Source organism: Rhipicephalus sanguineus, chromosome 1, assembly GCF_013339695.2.
Source record: "Rhipicephalus sanguineus isolate Rsan-2018 chromosome 1, BIME_Rsan_1.4, whole genome shotgun sequence".
NCBI lineage: Eukaryota > Metazoa > Arthropoda > Arachnida > Ixodida > Ixodidae > Rhipicephalus > Rhipicephalus sanguineus.
The window spans coordinates 262,994,446-263,010,611 of record NC_051176.1 but is presented as its reverse complement, the minus strand read 5'-3'; the positions used below and the strand labels follow the sequence as shown (position 1 = coordinate 263,010,611).

The 16,166-nt window shown below is 47.4% G+C and overlaps 2 protein-coding genes across 2 annotated transcripts; both read right to left on the bottom strand.

Moving 5' to 3' along the window:
* Positions 1-2,252: 2,252 nt before the first annotated feature.
* On the bottom strand, positions 2,253-2,765 carry LOC119382694 (transcription factor SOX-3-like). Its single transcript, XM_037650512.1, has one exon. It carries the CDS (start codon positions 2,763-2,765, stop codon positions 2,253-2,255), a length of 513 nt encoding a protein of 170 aa, XP_037506440.1.
* Positions 2,766-10,139: 7,374 nt separating this feature from the next.
* LOC125757349 (transcription factor SOX-8-like) lies at positions 10,140-14,404 on the bottom strand. The gene is made up of 2 exons (XM_049412859.1): positions 13,958-14,404; positions 10,140-10,208 (listed from the first exon to the last, which is right to left on the bottom strand). Exons 1-2 carry the CDS (start codon positions 14,402-14,404, stop codon positions 10,140-10,142), a joined length of 516 nt encoding a protein of 171 aa, XP_049268816.1.
* Positions 14,405-16,166: the final 1,762 nt, after the last annotated feature.

Sequence of the window (16,166 nt, the reverse complement as noted above, 5' to 3'; positions counted from 1 at the left end):
GCGACGGCAACGGCGACGACAAAAATCCGATAAGAGTGCCCACATAATTGCTATCGCAATAAAAATTGATAGGAACTGTAAGAAAGGCAAAAATTCGCGCATGGACGCACAGTAAGATTTTTTTGACACGTATATAGGGTTCCTGTTCGGGCTCCAAAACATTCATGAATATTTTGAGTTGATTTGACAACTTCACTACAACTAAAAGCCATCAAGCGCCTTCTGGCATCCACGACCTCAAGGATTTGATCTAGTTATGTACATAATGATGATCCTTTATTTGTGTGCGGAACATTGCGCAAAGTGTGAACACAATTCCTCCTCATCTTCAAGTCTCTTTCCGCTATGCAGACTAGCCAACCGGGTTAATCCTGTTTATCCTCTCTGGTTCCCCTTACGACTTCTCTCAGTACATCTCGTTCTATACCAGTCTATTTATCTACGGCTCTTTAATAACCTCGATGTTTACGGGCACCGCTGATTTTCGCAAGTGCAAGGACAAAAATGCTGATAAGTGACCACATGCTCTGGCTGTGCCCAACACTTAATGCCTCTCCGCCCTTCACGAAGGAGCAATGGGAGGAATCCCTGAAGAGCAGCGATCTCCACACCCAACTCCAGGCCGTCCAGAGGGCCCACGACATCGCGAGACGGCAGGTGCGTAGGCAGGAATTTTTTTCAGGGGGGGCACCTCCTTGATTTGAAGTGGGGGCCGTCAGGCAGATGTGGTCAAGTGTCATTTGAGCTCCGTATTCCATAGCAAAAAGAAATTTCGGGGGGGGGGGGGGGCACGGGCCCGATGTGACCCCCCATCCCCACACCCCTGGCTACGGCACTGCGCGACGGAACTTCGACTTCCAGTGCCATCGTGCGCGGAGCCACCAACTTGATCTGGGGGCCTCTGGCTCCCCAGATTCGAGTTCCTCAGGACTCCAATAAAGTTCTTGTCATGTCATGCCCTATGATATTCATCGCCCTACGTCTACCGAAGAAAATCCTCAATATGAATTTTAGCGTTTAACAAAAGAATGTCAGGTTCGGGCTCGCAGATACAAGACCAGTGGAGTATCAGTTTCTCACATTATGATTTCACACGTCGGACCAATCATACGCCAAGGAAGCCCATAACGCCCCCATGATCCATTTCCTCAGGGTGTCATTAAATTTCTTTCCCTCTCTCTCTCTCTCTCTTTCTCCCGTTACCTTATGTTATATAGCGTGGTGATGGAATGAAATAACGACCGAGCGTTACACAATGCGAATTACGTAGCTAAAGGGTCGTTTAAAGCTTCCGACCCATTACAAAGGGCTGAGCCATAAATAATTCTTGATCGTCATCAGCTATCACATCAACAAAGTGCACATAATGCCTTACAGATGTGTAGCTGGTACGTCCCTTCTCCGCAGAATGACGAATAATGTCGTAGTGGGTGTTTTCCTACTTCACAAAAATTATGATGATTTATGGCGTAGTGGGTACCTTGGTAGTGTACTTGTATTAGTAGCCCCAAGAGAATTTATAACGGGCTCTAGAAATGCCGCTCTTCCAGTTTTCACTGTGACTGTGCTGCGCTTTCCGCGCAGTCCTGGCGTTTTTTATCTCCCCACAAGATAATTCTGAAGACTGGGGAGCTTTCGTAAACTGGAAAGTCGTCACATGTGGATCATTATTTGCTCATAGATGTCATGGCGACAACATAGACCGAACCAGGCATAGCTTCCTTTCATCAGCTTTCCTGTGGCAACGCAATGGGCTCTCAAATAACTAGTTTGACAAACAAACATGAGAGTTTTTTTCCGTGCCTAGCACCTATGTTTAAAAATATTGTGGGTCGTATTCACCTAACTACACATTTATACTAGAGTTTCTTCTCGACCAGTTCACTATAACTGACAGAGGCATATCTTATCGTTATTGATGCCTGCCCCTCGTGACACTCGAGTGGCACTAACTGCTTTTCTCAATGAATAGAGAACACGAAACAGCTGTTGAATCACCATTGCACTCTTTATATCATCAATAAATCTTATAAAATACTTGGGCCAAACAGTATTTTCACGCTAACAAAAGTCACCATGCGGATGCTGCTTCCTTGCTAGGGTACCGAACGGCTGACGACGATGGCTGACCATAGCAAGCAGCAGCGTCAATGGTGGCCAGGGTCTCTAGAACTACGCCTCAGTTAAATGGCGAACTGCCCACCGACAAATCGTCGACGCAGGCACAGGCGATGCTGTTCTTGCGGCAGAGGTCAACGGCGTAAGGAACGGTGTTTCACTTCCAGTGCACGATGCTCTACCGTGCGCAGAACTGTTTGCACGCCATTTGTAGAACATCGGCAGTGGAAATGGCGGCAGATGGCTCCTGCAACTCCCAGATGTCGCGACCCTGCAAAGCGGCCGCGAAAATTCAGCTGCAGTGCTTTCCTCCAGAGATGCCCCTCTTGCTCGTGCTCGTGCATCTTGCGCTGGCGGGCCCCGCGATGGACGTAGTCGGGGTATCTCCTTCGGTGGACGGCAGCAACTTCAGCCGCTTTGCGATGGTAGGATTTCTTGGCGGCGACGCTGAGGGAACGCCACAGCCAGCACATTGGCTGGTTGGCTTCATTCACCTTCTCGGCGGCCAGCGATCGCCTCTTCTCCTGAGCGAACTGCATGAAGGCGTTTCGAGGCGGCGGAATGAGCGGCTGCCGCTGTTGGCAGTGCTGCATGTCTCGGCTCAACGATGGACCCGCCATGCCGGGATCGGAGCTCACGTCAGACATCGCCGTCGCCGCCTGCTGCTGCTGGTGTGCTGTCCGTAACAGACGACGCTGGAGACTCCGTCAGTACTTGCCGGTGGTTTGCTTTTGAAGCGACATTAGCCGCTGACGATGATGGCCGATTTTCACCGGGACACTCGATTACAGAGCAGAGCACGAGGTAAAAACCGCCCCGTTCGAACGACGAGCTTCTTCTTTTTCTACTTCTTTTCTCACTAGCTATTGTGAGACGAAGTTTGAAGAAAATTCTATAGTTCTATAGGTGGTAAAATAACGAATATAGAATTTATTTTCTGCTTCCGGGAAAAAGAAGATAAACCTGGATAAGAAGGAGAGAAGATGGAAAGCAACAAATGCGGAAATGGAAGGAAACAAGCATGTGGTAATGACAGCGAACTAATAATAAAGCACTAATAAGATTCTCGATAGCAGCCAAAATAACCCTATGATTTTAGCCGACTCTCCACGTTTCAAATAAAAATAAAAAACGGTATAGCTCATTCCACGCCAAACATCCCAGCCATTCCGGCGGCCCTCTCAAATGTACTCGAAAAAATTGTGCTCATTTAGTGCATTGAAAACAGTGAATTGCTAGAATAGGGAAAAAATTTTTGGTCCCGTGGGAGCCTTCGGAATTCGCAGGATGTCGTCTGAGTGTGGTTTGTCAGGAAAATTATTCTGAGAGTACCGTTTTTTGTTTCAATACCAAGTTTGGTTTATATATTAAGCAAAGGCGTTTTTGTAAAGTGTTCGAAGCTCAATAATTTTTCTGCCACATACGCCTCCATAAATTTCTTCAAAATGTTCGATGTTTGCATTTTTTTTCCCTTATAATGTAGCGCTTGGTGTGTATATCTCAGTAAGGAATACTTACTGTACAGAAGGTATAGCTTACGTTAAAAATATTTTCAGACCACTCATGCTTCTAAATTTCACCACAAAAATCACAAATTTGAGAAAGTCGTCATTTTGGTCCACCCTGAGACGCAATTTACACCATGTTGTGCTCCAATTAAAAATCAGTTTTATACTTCAAATGAATGGAAACAAATGGTTATTTTTATGTGGCAAGTTCTATCATTACAATTTTTGTTTTAAGGAAGAAAATAATTTTTGGAATTCCCGATGGATAGATGAGTCGTGAGGAAAACGAAGGGAGGTTGAGGTTCAGACCGATTGGCTACACTTTGCTATGAAAGGCTAGTGAAAGATGAGGAAGAGAAGCTGAGACTTTGCATGTAGCTTGAACACAAAGAAGCGCTAGTTTATTAATCCCGCACAATTGGACATACAGGCTTATGCATTTCCCGAAGCCGAACCTGAACGTCGCACGAATAATGGCGGTTAGGAATACTCCGGTATGTTACTGAATTCCCTCGCTTAATATTGATTTCGATAGGCCGGGAATAGTGATTACGCCGTATGCCCATATTTTTCAGAAAGTTTAATTTATCGATAACTAATTTTACTCAGATCGGCGCTGTGTTAGATGAGCAGAAAGTGTTCCGGAAGTGCCGCTTAGAACTGTTGTATTGAAGTGTTGGTCCACTATTTTCTCGTCTGGCCTGGGCTCTTGATTATAACCATTGGGATGTGCTTGTCGCTTTTTGTCATGGCTTTGTAGTATCATTACAGATGCCCTTACTCGCAGTGCTATCTATCTATCTATCTATCTATCTATCTATCTATCTATCTATCTATCTATCTATCTATCTATCTATCTATCTATCTATCTATCTATCTATCTATCTATCTATCTATCTATCTATCTATCTATCTATCTATCTATCTATCTATTGCCCCGCCACGGTGGTCTAGTGGTTATGGCGCTCGACTGCTGACCCGAAGGTCGCGGGATCGAATCCCGGCCGCGGCGGCTGCATTTTCGATGGAGGCGAAAATGTTTGAGGCCCGTGTACTTAGATTTAGGTGCACGTTAAAGAACCCCAGGTGGTCGAAATTTCCGGAGCCCTCCACTACGGCGTCTCTCATAATCAAATCGTGGTTTTGGGACGTTAAACCCCAGATATTATCATTATCTATCTATCTATCTATCTATCTATCTATCTATCTATCTATCTATCTATCTATCTATCTATCTATCTATCTATCTATCTATCTATCTATCTATCTATCTCCCAGCTTATTTCATCGCTGCCTGCCTACCACTGATTTGCTTGGAAAAACTTGGCCGGCGTAGGGCACGGGCCAAGTCTCTGCTTGACTTCGTAGCTAAATTCCCGGGAAAGTTGGCTTTCGTCCATGCGGCGCAGTATGGCCGCTCCCACAGCTTTGCGGCCGTGGTTGTTGATGTCGCGGTACCGTACTCAACTCAGCTTCCGTTAGGAAAGTGTCTGCCTCTGGTCAAGAGCTGGTAGGGATAGTTCCAGCGATGAAGGACCCTTCGCCTCCTGAGATATTCACTGACTCCAGGGCTGCCGTCCGGGCGTTTGCTTCGGGGGTAGTCTCGAGAGAGGCTGCCGCTATTCTCGGTTCGAGGGGTGAAGTAGGCTTTTACACAATTGCCTGGTTCCCGGCCCACATGGGCCCAGGGCTTCATCTAACAGTTCCTAACGTCAACAAACTTGCCAATAACCCTGCGCGAGAAATCACGTGCCGCGGCAGTCCGGGTGACGGTCCGGAGGCGGGTTCCCGGAGCGCTTCAGGGGTCCTCTTGGCACCTTCCACGAAGTTACGTCTCACTGTCAACTGTCAAGGCGGAGACACCCCCTCCCGCATTCCAAGCTTACTATATGCCGCAGTCGTCGGCTCTACAGATGCTGCAGGCAGGTTCCTTCCCGTCTCGAAGCACGTTTAGTCACTTTGCTGAAGGCAAAAACCCAGGATGCCCTAGCTATGGGGCGGAAAACTGCACACTTGCTCACAGGCTCTGGCAATGCCCGGCGTTATTTAGCGCAAAGTTCAGCACAGAACAGGACTGGGAGAGGGCTCTTAAAAGCCGCGAGCTCTTAGTCCAGCTGTCGGCAGTCCAGGAGGCCTGCGAACGGGCGGAGGGCCACGGTCCTCCAGTACCGGCGTGGGCGCGGCCAGCAACTGCGGCGGACCCCCCTTCGGAGGTTGTCTGATCGGGGTTCTCCAGGAACAAATAAAGTTTCTTTTACCTTCACCTCCTTGACGTCTGTCGCAGCATGTTATTGGTGATTCAATGAAAAGATGGACTATGGAAAATTTGTGTTATCTAAACGCTCTGGTATAGGGCGACGCTCAAGGAATAAAAATTATTTCCAAGATCTAAGTGTCGTTGAGTGCGCGACACAATTTCTCACAACACTTCCAGTACGATGTCTAAATACATACCTGCGTCCAAGGAAAGAATTTGTGCGACTCACGTTCGAATAAGACGACATATTTATCAAACTTATGTTACCTTCTTCCTCATCAGACGAATGACACGCCTTATATGCATGGTGATTCTTTGGTGTGGCTTTAGATACGAGAACGTCTGCGCCTTAGGTGGAGAGAGTTGAGAGTGGCGAACATTTACCGCTCTAAAAAATTCACATGCTGAATCCTTATAGGATAATAAAACTCAGAGTGATCATGCCAGCTATAGTAAGCCTGAGCATGGTCTTGTTTCGTAAGGTTTCATATGCACGATGAAACAACGTCTTCGTCCTGTTCTAGTCCTCTTTCATCGTTCAAACACAGGATCTACCAACCAGCCCAATTAAAGACGCTAATACATTTCATACACTCACAAGAGGCGATCTCATTAAACTGGCTTGACCAGCAAACTGAATACAATCCATAAACTCAACAAAAAACCTCTCATCGTCTCCTAAAAACGTGGATTACTTTCACTTTCCCACCCGATAATGCGGTGACAATTTGGTCTAGGCTATTTGACAGCATTTGCAACAGATATCTCATCCATTCGATGTCTTCAAGACTTAACACCGCAGATGGCCGTAAGTGCCTCACTCAATAAATAAAGAACACCACACACTTTGAATCACTTTTGCATTCTTTTTATGATCAATAGGTTCTGTGAATTACTTGGCGTTACAGTACACTCACGCTAATAAACGGGACGACCTGTGCTGATGGCCATCTGCATCAGGGCCGCCAGCTACCGACTACGATGACTGAGGTTCCCTGGGAACACCGCCACCGGAACCAAAGGTGCCCTAGAGCATCCAGAAGGCCATCCTAGTCGAATGGCGAGCTGCCCAACGACGAATCATCATCATAGTCAGCCTACAGGATCGTTAGTGATGGCTGAATATCAAACATTTCACAATATATCCCGAAAAGGGCTGCGTCTACCGCTATGTTGGCGGTGAGGGCGCCGCCTCCTCACTTCTCTCCACGCCGCACCGGGGAAGTGTACACATTCAAAGGCTATGTAGCCAAGAGAGCCCACGCCGTGGCTCGGACGATGGCCCTCAGCCCTGATCTTTTCCTTCCTTGACCACCGCCCGAAGCATTAGCATGAACAGAGCGGGTACCACGGCATTTGTACATCGGCGGCGGTGACGACGGCCGCAGAAGGATGCTGGAAATCCAATCTACCTCCTGCACGGACAGAGATCATGGCAGTGCTCGGCTGCTGCTCCTTTCCCCTGAAACTGTCATCCTTGAGCATCTCCTCTGCTCCTGTTGCTTGAGCTGGCAGGTCACACGGTGATTTAAGACGTCGTCAAGGTATCTCATTCGGTTGACGGCAGCAGCTTCAGCCGCCTTGCGCTGATATGGTTTCGTCTCGGCGGCGCTGAAGAAAGGACAACGCTTTTTAAAACGACGGCTCAAGTGCTGGTTGTTTCCATTCAGCTGCTCTGCGGCCACCCATCGCCTCATCTCCTGTGTCAACAGCACGAACTTGTTCGTAGGCAGCGGAACGCGCGACCGCAGCTGAATGGTTTGCTGCGCCGCTCGGCTCATCGGCGGAGCTGCCATGCCAGGATCCGGGGCCACTCCAGTCACCACCGTCGCCACTTCTGCTGTTGTGCTGCCCGTAATGGAAGACGCTGAAAACTCCCAGGTGCGTGCTGGTGGTCCTCTGTTGAAACCTTCAACAACGATGGCTGAACTTTGACAGGAGAGTCGTCCCCTGAGCAAGGATAAAATCCACGTAGCTCGAATGACGGTCTTCTTCTTCTACCTCTTTTCTCCGTAACGCACGAGTAATTCTCACTACGTAATTGGCCAAAACTCGAGTTGCTGAATTCAATGAATATAGAAATGGTATTTGATTTCGAAATGTGAGAAAATGGTTGATTTCACTGCGCAAGAAAATAAAGGGCCTAGCGAAATTTGAATGTATTACCATACCACTAACAAAAACCACAAATGAATATGGTAGCTATGATGATGATGGTGACTATATGAAATAAATATAATTAACTAATGCCTTGGACTCAAAAACCCACAGAGTCTCTTGTGCATTCGCTTAAAATGACTCGAAGGGTAAAATCCCCTATTTTTTAGATTCGAAGCAGCTTTTGCTCGGGGCTGTGTCCATCGTGGGTGGTGGCGTCCGCGCTCCACTGCGCATGCGCCTTCTGTCTGTCCCACTCTCCTCCTTTACGCAGGTGTTCGGTCGCCCTCTCTGCTCTCCTCCCACGTGACGCAGCCGCGCCGCAGCCAAATACAGCCTGTAAGCCATTCTCTCCTCTCCCTCCCCCATTTCATGTGTATAAGCGCGTGCGCTCGGTCGGCTTCCGTCATTTTCGCTTCGCTCCCTTTCAGATGAGTTGTAACGTCAATATCGGCGCCACTCGTTCATTCGACGCTAACGGAAAGCAACGCACAAACACAACGTAATGATAACACAAACACTAAATACAAACCTCACACACTAACGGAAACGCCGAGTGAACGTAACGGAAACTTGGTGTGCGCCCCCAATGCTGCTTCGTAACGCGTCATGGTTCTCTTGAGTGGGAGACGGTGTAATTTTTTTCCCTCGATCGATGTATTGATCCTCCCCCGGCCCCCATCGAAAGCTTTCTGCACTTCACGTGGTTTTGCACAAGCTCCAGGATCGGAAGCAATGCAAGCTTTCTGCACCTAACCTGATTTTGCAATGCCTCCGGCATCGGCCCGCGTTCGACCAGGCGACGACGTCATGTGACGACATCGTGATGTGAAGGCACGTTGTGTGAGATCATGATGACGCCATCAGGTTAAATCATCACGTGCGGTTGATTTCTTGTATCCCTCGTGTTGACGCCGCCGAAGCCGACGCCGACGGTCAGTTTTCGTGTTTGATGAGGCATCTAAGGCTTTCGCTTTAATAATAATGCTCTTGATGGCGCCGAAAACATCTCTGTGAAAGTTCCCGTCGCTACAAGCTCCAAATTCATACCATATAGCGAAAGGGAACTTGAAATGCTGTTTTTCGGTGTTTAATGAAGTGGCGGCACGGCAAAAGGATTACTCGGTTTTTTCGCTGTTTTCTCCTCATTAAAGAAATTCGGAAAATAAATGGACCAGCAACACATGTCCAGATGAAGAATTGGTGTTTGCAGATACAGGTAAACGCTGAAGCACGAAAGGCTTCCACCCGCGGGGAATATGAAGGCGACAATGGTGATAACCATATTTCAAACCAGGGCATGAACCCACAATGAAGGATAGGAAAAATCAAGTGGTTGTTGGCTGCATGCACGTATAACGAGTTCAGAAAACAAATATCACCGGCAAAAATTGCTAATGGAAGCAGCTAATATAAGTGCGAAATGATACCACCAGATTAATATATGTCTATCTTTTAAATACATATAAAGAGAAATAGATGTCAGTTAAAAGTGGAAGAAATTCAGAAAAATATAAAGGAAGTAAGTGAGCAAGAAAGAACTAGCTCTACATAAAACGTGGTGTTGCACGTGCAGTGAAATCGCACATAATGTGAACAGCCTATGAAAATCCTGAGATTTGTCCTTACATATTAGGTGTCATATACCCCGAAAGAGTATGAAACTACGCAGTTTCTATAACACCTTCACTATAGTTTCACTGATTGTTTCACCAATTGATAGACTACGCAACAGACGTCGAAAAAATGCCTTAGACAGGTGACGCCTCAAATGGGCGTAACTCTCTTACTCAATAAAGAGCGCAAAACACATTGCATCACTTTTGTTTACTTTATATGTTCAATAAGGACTATGAATATGAAAAATAAGCTGCCTTTTCACTGGGCAGAGGCCTTGGTATTGCTCTGCTGGTGCTCCTTTTCCCCTGAACTGCGATGCTTGAACCTCCCTTGCGTGCCGGCCCCTTGCACTGGCGGCTTCCACGCTCACAGTAGACGCAGTCAGGGTATCTCCTTCGGTGGACGGCAGCAGCTCCAGCGTGCTCGGACTGGCAAGGTTCATTGTCGGTAGTGCTGAGGGAACGCCACAGTTTGTATAGTCAGCTGCTTACGTGCTGGTTTACGTTCAGCTTCCCGGCGGCCACCGATCGCCTCTTCTCCTTTGCGAGCTGCATGAAACCGTTTGGAGGCCCCGGAATGTGACACCGCACCTGGAGGCTGTGCTGTCCCTCTAGGATCATTGATGGAAATGTCATGCCAGGATCCGAGGCCTCGTCAGACCGCGCCGTTACTGTCACTGCAGATGAAGTGCTGTCAGGAACAAAATGCGTCGAATATTCCGCAGGTGCGTGCGAGTGCAGCCTGGGGGTCCTCTGTTGCAGCCAACGTTTAGTTGCAGCGACTTCAACGCCGACGGCTTTCGACAGGAAAGTCTGAATATGATGATGATGATGATGATGATGATGACCTTTATGAATGGCTCACACCCACTCTGGGGGATTGGCCAAGAAACGAATAATGAATACATCCTGCTGAGACGACAAGCTCCTTCTTCTTCTGCTTCCTTTCTGCCTAGATTATGGCTCGCAACCAGTTTGGCTAAGGCTCAAGTGGGTAAAGTAGCGAACAAATAAATTACATTCCATGCCAAAATGTCAGTCAATGCATAAAATCAATGTGACGAATGCTAAAATGTGAATGATATAAAATGAACGATAATGTTAGAAGAAGTCGAAGGAAAAGACAGAAAATAAGTGGAAGAAACGTAAGCAGAAATAGAAGAAGTAAAAGAGCCTTAAAAACAAAAAAAGAGGAGGTAAATCAGCAACAAACAGGGGAAAATAAAATATACTACTAGAAAAAACAAGCAAAACAATAGTAAGGAAGAGGTAGAAAAAAAAAACAAGAAAAGGGACAGGAGAATAAGTAACAATATTGCCAGTCACTGCTTGTAACGCGATAATAAAGAGCCCGTATCCAAGAAAATGTGGCTTCGTAGGCGTTTTCCTTGAGCGAAAAATCCCAATTAAGATTAAAAATCAGAGCAGGAGGCGAAATCGAACCGAGACATTCTGCGTGACAGTCAGATGTTCTACCACAAAGCCACGCCGGTGCTTGAAATGTGCTTGAAACTGTTTTGTCTAAAGACCCAATACACGTGTAATGTATGACGATGAGTCACGTTAACAGTCGTAATGTTGCGTGGAAGAAGCCTAAAATCGCACCAGGCACCACACCATACGACCTGCGTAACGAGTGAGTGCTTTAAAGTTGCCGGAATGGTTGAAATGCTCACCGAGAAGTGAAGCATGACAAGCGAGTGAGAAGGCGATGCGAACGGGGCCCGAAACGCTCTCGAGTTCCGCTGCTAATTGTCAAGCTTGCTTGCATGCTAGCTTGATCCTTTAATTTTGGTTCTCACCCACTGTGGGGGATCGGCCATGCAACCGGCGGTTAATTGAAGGGGGAAATATAGGATTGAGACGAAGGAAAAGGGATTTATCTAGGGTGGCTGCGAAGCATGAGCGTCGTCCGAGCTTTTTCTTCTTCGTGTGCTTTCTCGAGGGGCACTGCGCAGATGCACCCATCGCAAGTGCTCTCCCTAAGAAAAATCTTCTCTCTTTTAACACGAAACTGTTTCATGCCGGGGTCCACCACGGCTTCACTAACGTATTTCCGTCACGGATATGACGTCGAAAATGTATGTTAACCGATGACAATGAAAAAAACTAGAAGGACAAGTTCCGTCGTTGGGACTCGAACCCACGACCCCTCGCTCCACACCGCACGAGGGTAAACCACTGGCCACAGAGCGCACGTTATCCAGCCCACTAACGGCGAGCTATTTATATACACTATTTACCGCTGGCGGTACTCAGAGCTAGGTGGCACTTCAACGTGTTTTCGTTATCACCAGCGAGATGGCGCGAAGGGCTTTCGAAGGGCGCGCTTTAAAAGTAGTCGCTCCGCTCGTTGCGCTGCGCGTGCCTTCCACCAGTACTTTGCCCTAGAGGGCGTGGTCACCCGTGCACGCGCGCTTATCTCGGGATGAGGGTAGTTTTTACGTCTTGTGCGTTCACCGCAAAGGTTGCGTTGAAGTTACAGAGTACGCGAAGGTCAATTCGCTCGCTGGAGCGGCCGCGTTTGCGAAAGGAGTGCGCTGCTCAAACAAAAAAGTAACAACTGTGACAGCTGTAGTTCACGCTCGTCCTGAGCATACTTCTACGCTTGTATCGTGCGTCCTTCTTTGTATTTCACGGTGCTATAGCTGCCAAACACCAATAGACACTGTACAAGCTCTCTTGTATCAATGCACAATAATCGTCTTAAGTACCTCTGTGAAGACATGTTTCATTTTCGTGTTATACCGATTACTATGTTTTTTTTTTATATGCAGTTAAGCGGAGACTGGAAAAAAGCTCGTTTTGTTGTTGGCCCCCGTTTACAGAAAAACCATCAATTATAAATGCGGTAGCAAGACCACTGTAAATAAAATTTGAAGTACGTGGGCAAGAGTACCGCAGAGCGAAGAACTATGAATCACATCCTCCCGCGGAGGAAGACGAAGACGACAGTGCAAACCCGACGCCGATGATGATAATGATTGTGATTATGATGATGGTGATGCTTAAGAACATGGCACATGCCCACGATAAGGGGCGGGTTCGTTCTGAGGTTGTTCTGCGCATGTATGGCCACTTCAGTAAAACGAATTCGAAGGTATAAAAAAATCGTGACTTATAAAGCATAGTGTAACTGCGAAAGTGACACCACGAGTTGGTTACAGCGACGGAAGTGACACCACGAACAAAGTAACACAAGCGACGAAAGTGACACCACGAGTCGGCTCCAGCGACGGGATGTCGCTGCAACCAGCGTTTGCGCAAGCGGCCTAGTCTTCTTCGAAGAAAACAAGATCGCTTGTCGAAACGTTTGTTCCATCGAAACTCCGTGTTCAAGAATTTTTCATCTCTTAAGCTTCCGTCTTTCTCTGAACTTCTGCCTTATTTGCATTACCACAAGATAAGTGTACCATAATTTATCCAATAAATATAGGGCCAATTCATTGGGAAGTTTATGGTAAAAAAATGTAGATTAATATCAGAATAGCAAGCAAATAAGAACTAGCTCGGCGCACAACATTTCAATGCCTGACCAATTAAACCCCATACAACGTTAACATCTCTGCAATCTTCCTAAGCATAGTGCCGTTACATCAAGTGTTCCATACCCACGAGCGGTTACCAAAAAAACAAGTTTTAACCAAGAAAAAGAATGAATGTATCTATCAGTTTATATAACACCTGAGTTCATTTTATCAACATGTGCATGACGTTTAGCGTTCTGCGTATTTATGTAGAACTCAGTTATCACTCCTTGACATATTCAACAACAGAGAACGCATTAATGCCTTTTTTACGAGGCTCATCCAACGACCGCACCTGCCACATTCAATAAAGAACACGACATATCACTATTGCATTCTTTATATGAACAATATCGTCTATGAACTACTTCGCTATACAGCAATCCTAACGATAATAAATGCGAAAAGTTCTGCTCCTATCCCTCGGCTAAGGAGCCGCCAGCTACCGACTACGATTGCTGATGTTCACCCGAAAAACCATCAATGGTGGCCAAGATGGCCAAAATCGCCCTCGGTTCAATGACGAGCTGCCCACCTACAAGACATCGTCCTCATGGTCCATGAGCGTAGGTGCTGGCAGTTAAACATTTCAGAGCACATCGTTTTGCATGCGTGTGCTGTGCCGGTATATGAGTGGCGGGTGCCACGCCTCCTCTCTTGGCTACATGCACAACCGCGAAACTAAGCAGTCCCCGATGTAGGTCCGCATAGCAGAGCGAGGCAACACCGCGGCGGTGGCATTGGCGTCTCTCTACGACGGCGTTCAGTCACCTGCTCCCGAAACTCTATCGCGAGCAGCACCGGTTGCACGCCGTAGGTTCCTGTGCGGTCGTGGTGAGGGCACCGGATGGCTCCTGGAACTCCCATTAGTCGCGACCCTGCAAAGCGGCCGCGGAAATTCAGCTGCAGTGCTTTCCTCCAGAGATGCCCCTCTTGCCCGGGCTCCTGCTTCTTGCGCTGGCGGGCCCCGCGATGGCAGTAGACGTAGTCGGGGTATCTCCTTCGGTGGACGGCAGCAGCTTTAGCCGCTTTACGATGGTAGGATTTCTTGGCGGCGACGCTGAGGGAACACCACAGCCTGCACACTCGCTGATTGGCTTCATTCGCCTTCTCGTCGGCCAGCGATCGCCTCTTCTCCTGAGCGAACTGCATGAAGGCGTTTCGAGGCGGCGGAATGAGTGGCCGCCAGTGTTGGCAGTTCTTCACCTCTCGGCTCATCGATGGACCTGCCACACCGGGATCGGAGCCCACGTCAAAAACCGCCGTCGCCGCCTTCTACTGCTAACGCGCTGTCCGTAAAAGATGACACCGAAGTCTCCGTCGGTACTTGCCGGTAGGCCTCTGTTGAAAAGCCGACTGCGGCCGACGATGATGGCCAAGTTTCGCCGGGACACTGGATTACGGAGAGGAGCCCGCGGTGAAAACGGCCCCGTTAGAACGACGAGCTTCTTCTTCTACTTCTTTTCTCACTAGCTCTTGTCTCGTAGCCACTACGGAGGCTGGACAATAATGTAGGGGATAAAATAATGAGTATAAAATATAATACATTCCAGAGACTTCAGAAAATGGGTAATTTCAATGTCACACATGCATAAAACGTAATTTAAAAATCCAAATTATAATGTATTAAAGACACGCAGGGCGAAAAAATGAAGGAAAAAGAAAAGACGGGAAAGAAGAGAAAAGGAAGAAAAGGAAAAGAAGCATATTTGATTTGGTAATCACAACAAATGCATGATAATATACTAATAAACTATTTCACAGCGGCGAAATTATCTCAGCGGCCCTACTCGATACTCCAATTTCCAAAAAAAAATATACCACGGGAACCGCCAGGTTTAGCGTGTAATTTAAACTGGAGAATTAAATTATTATTGTTACAGCGTACTGAATCGGTGTCATCGAAAAAATAAGCAGAGGGAGAAGTTAATTTGCAGAAAGCCATAATATGTTACTTATCTTCAGCAGTCTAGTAGTGACATCCTATAGAACGTAATAGAATAATTCACCCATGCTTGACCAATCTTATGTTTTGCATATGAATCATAATAAGGTCAAGACGAAGAAGAAGAAGAAGAAGAAGAAGAAGAAGAAGAAGAAGAAGAAGCCGTTCTGATCTCTAGGTAACTATTTCACTTTTTATTTAGATCGCGTTTCGGTCTTATTTCTTTTTGAAGTGTCATAGGGTGTACATTTCCCTTTATAATTTTCAGTGTGGCCAATCCTCCTCGTGGGTATGCGCCAGTCTCCTTAAGGTGACAAACAAACAAACAAACTCTGGCCTGCTCAAGTGCATTGGTACGAGGGATGAGCAAGAGAGAGAGAGAGAGAAAAAAACTTTTATTTGTGCAGGCCTCAAGGATCATCATCGTTGGGTGGAGCCCTTAGTTAAGGGTCCCATTGGCTCGCGCCACACCGCGTGCCCGCTGGATCAGCCGACGCTGCTCCTGCGGCCCTGAGCTAGTCAGCGCAGTCTCCCAGGATTACTGTGATGGTAAAGGAATAGGGCGGCAGCCCGGTGGTTGTGGACATTCCCAGGTGCAGTGATACACCATGGGCTTCGCTCCACAATAGGGACAGTATGAGGGATATTCTGTGGGGTGGAAGAGATGAAGGATGTAAAGGCAGGGAAATGAATTAGTCTGAAGCTGCCGCCAGGCAACAGCGTCCTCTCGGTTGAGTGATTTGTGTGGTGGTGGGAAGCATATACGGTTTTGTCGGTAACGTTGTAGCGTTTCAGTGTAGTTGAGTGGTTCTGTTGGTGCATCGTCTGGGTTGGACAGCTCTTCCGATGGCGCCCGGTTTGCGAGCTCTCGAGCTACCGCATTAGCGCGTTCATTGCCATGGAGAGAGGCGTGTCCAGGAGTCCAGACGATGCGCACCCTGTGTAACAAAGTGGGGTGTATTGATGTCAGGATACGGTGTGTGTAGGGTGTGACCATTCCTTTCGTTATGTTCCGACAGGCAGTTTGTGAATCAG

Excerpts from the sequence above, each read along its gene's own strand:
- LOC125757349 (XM_049412859.1), bottom strand. The coding sequence starts at position 14,404 with ATGAGCCGAGAGGTGAAGAACTGCCAACACTGGCGGCCACTCATTCCG. Across the intron at positions 10,209-13,957 it reads CGATAGAGTTTCGGGAGCAG|CTCGCAAAGGAGAAGAGGCG; the intron begins GTGACTGAACGC and ends GGTTTCATGCAG.
- LOC119382694 (XM_037650512.1), bottom strand. The coding sequence starts at position 2,765 with ATGTCTGACGTGAGCTCCGATCCCGGCATGGCGGGTCCATCGTTGAGC.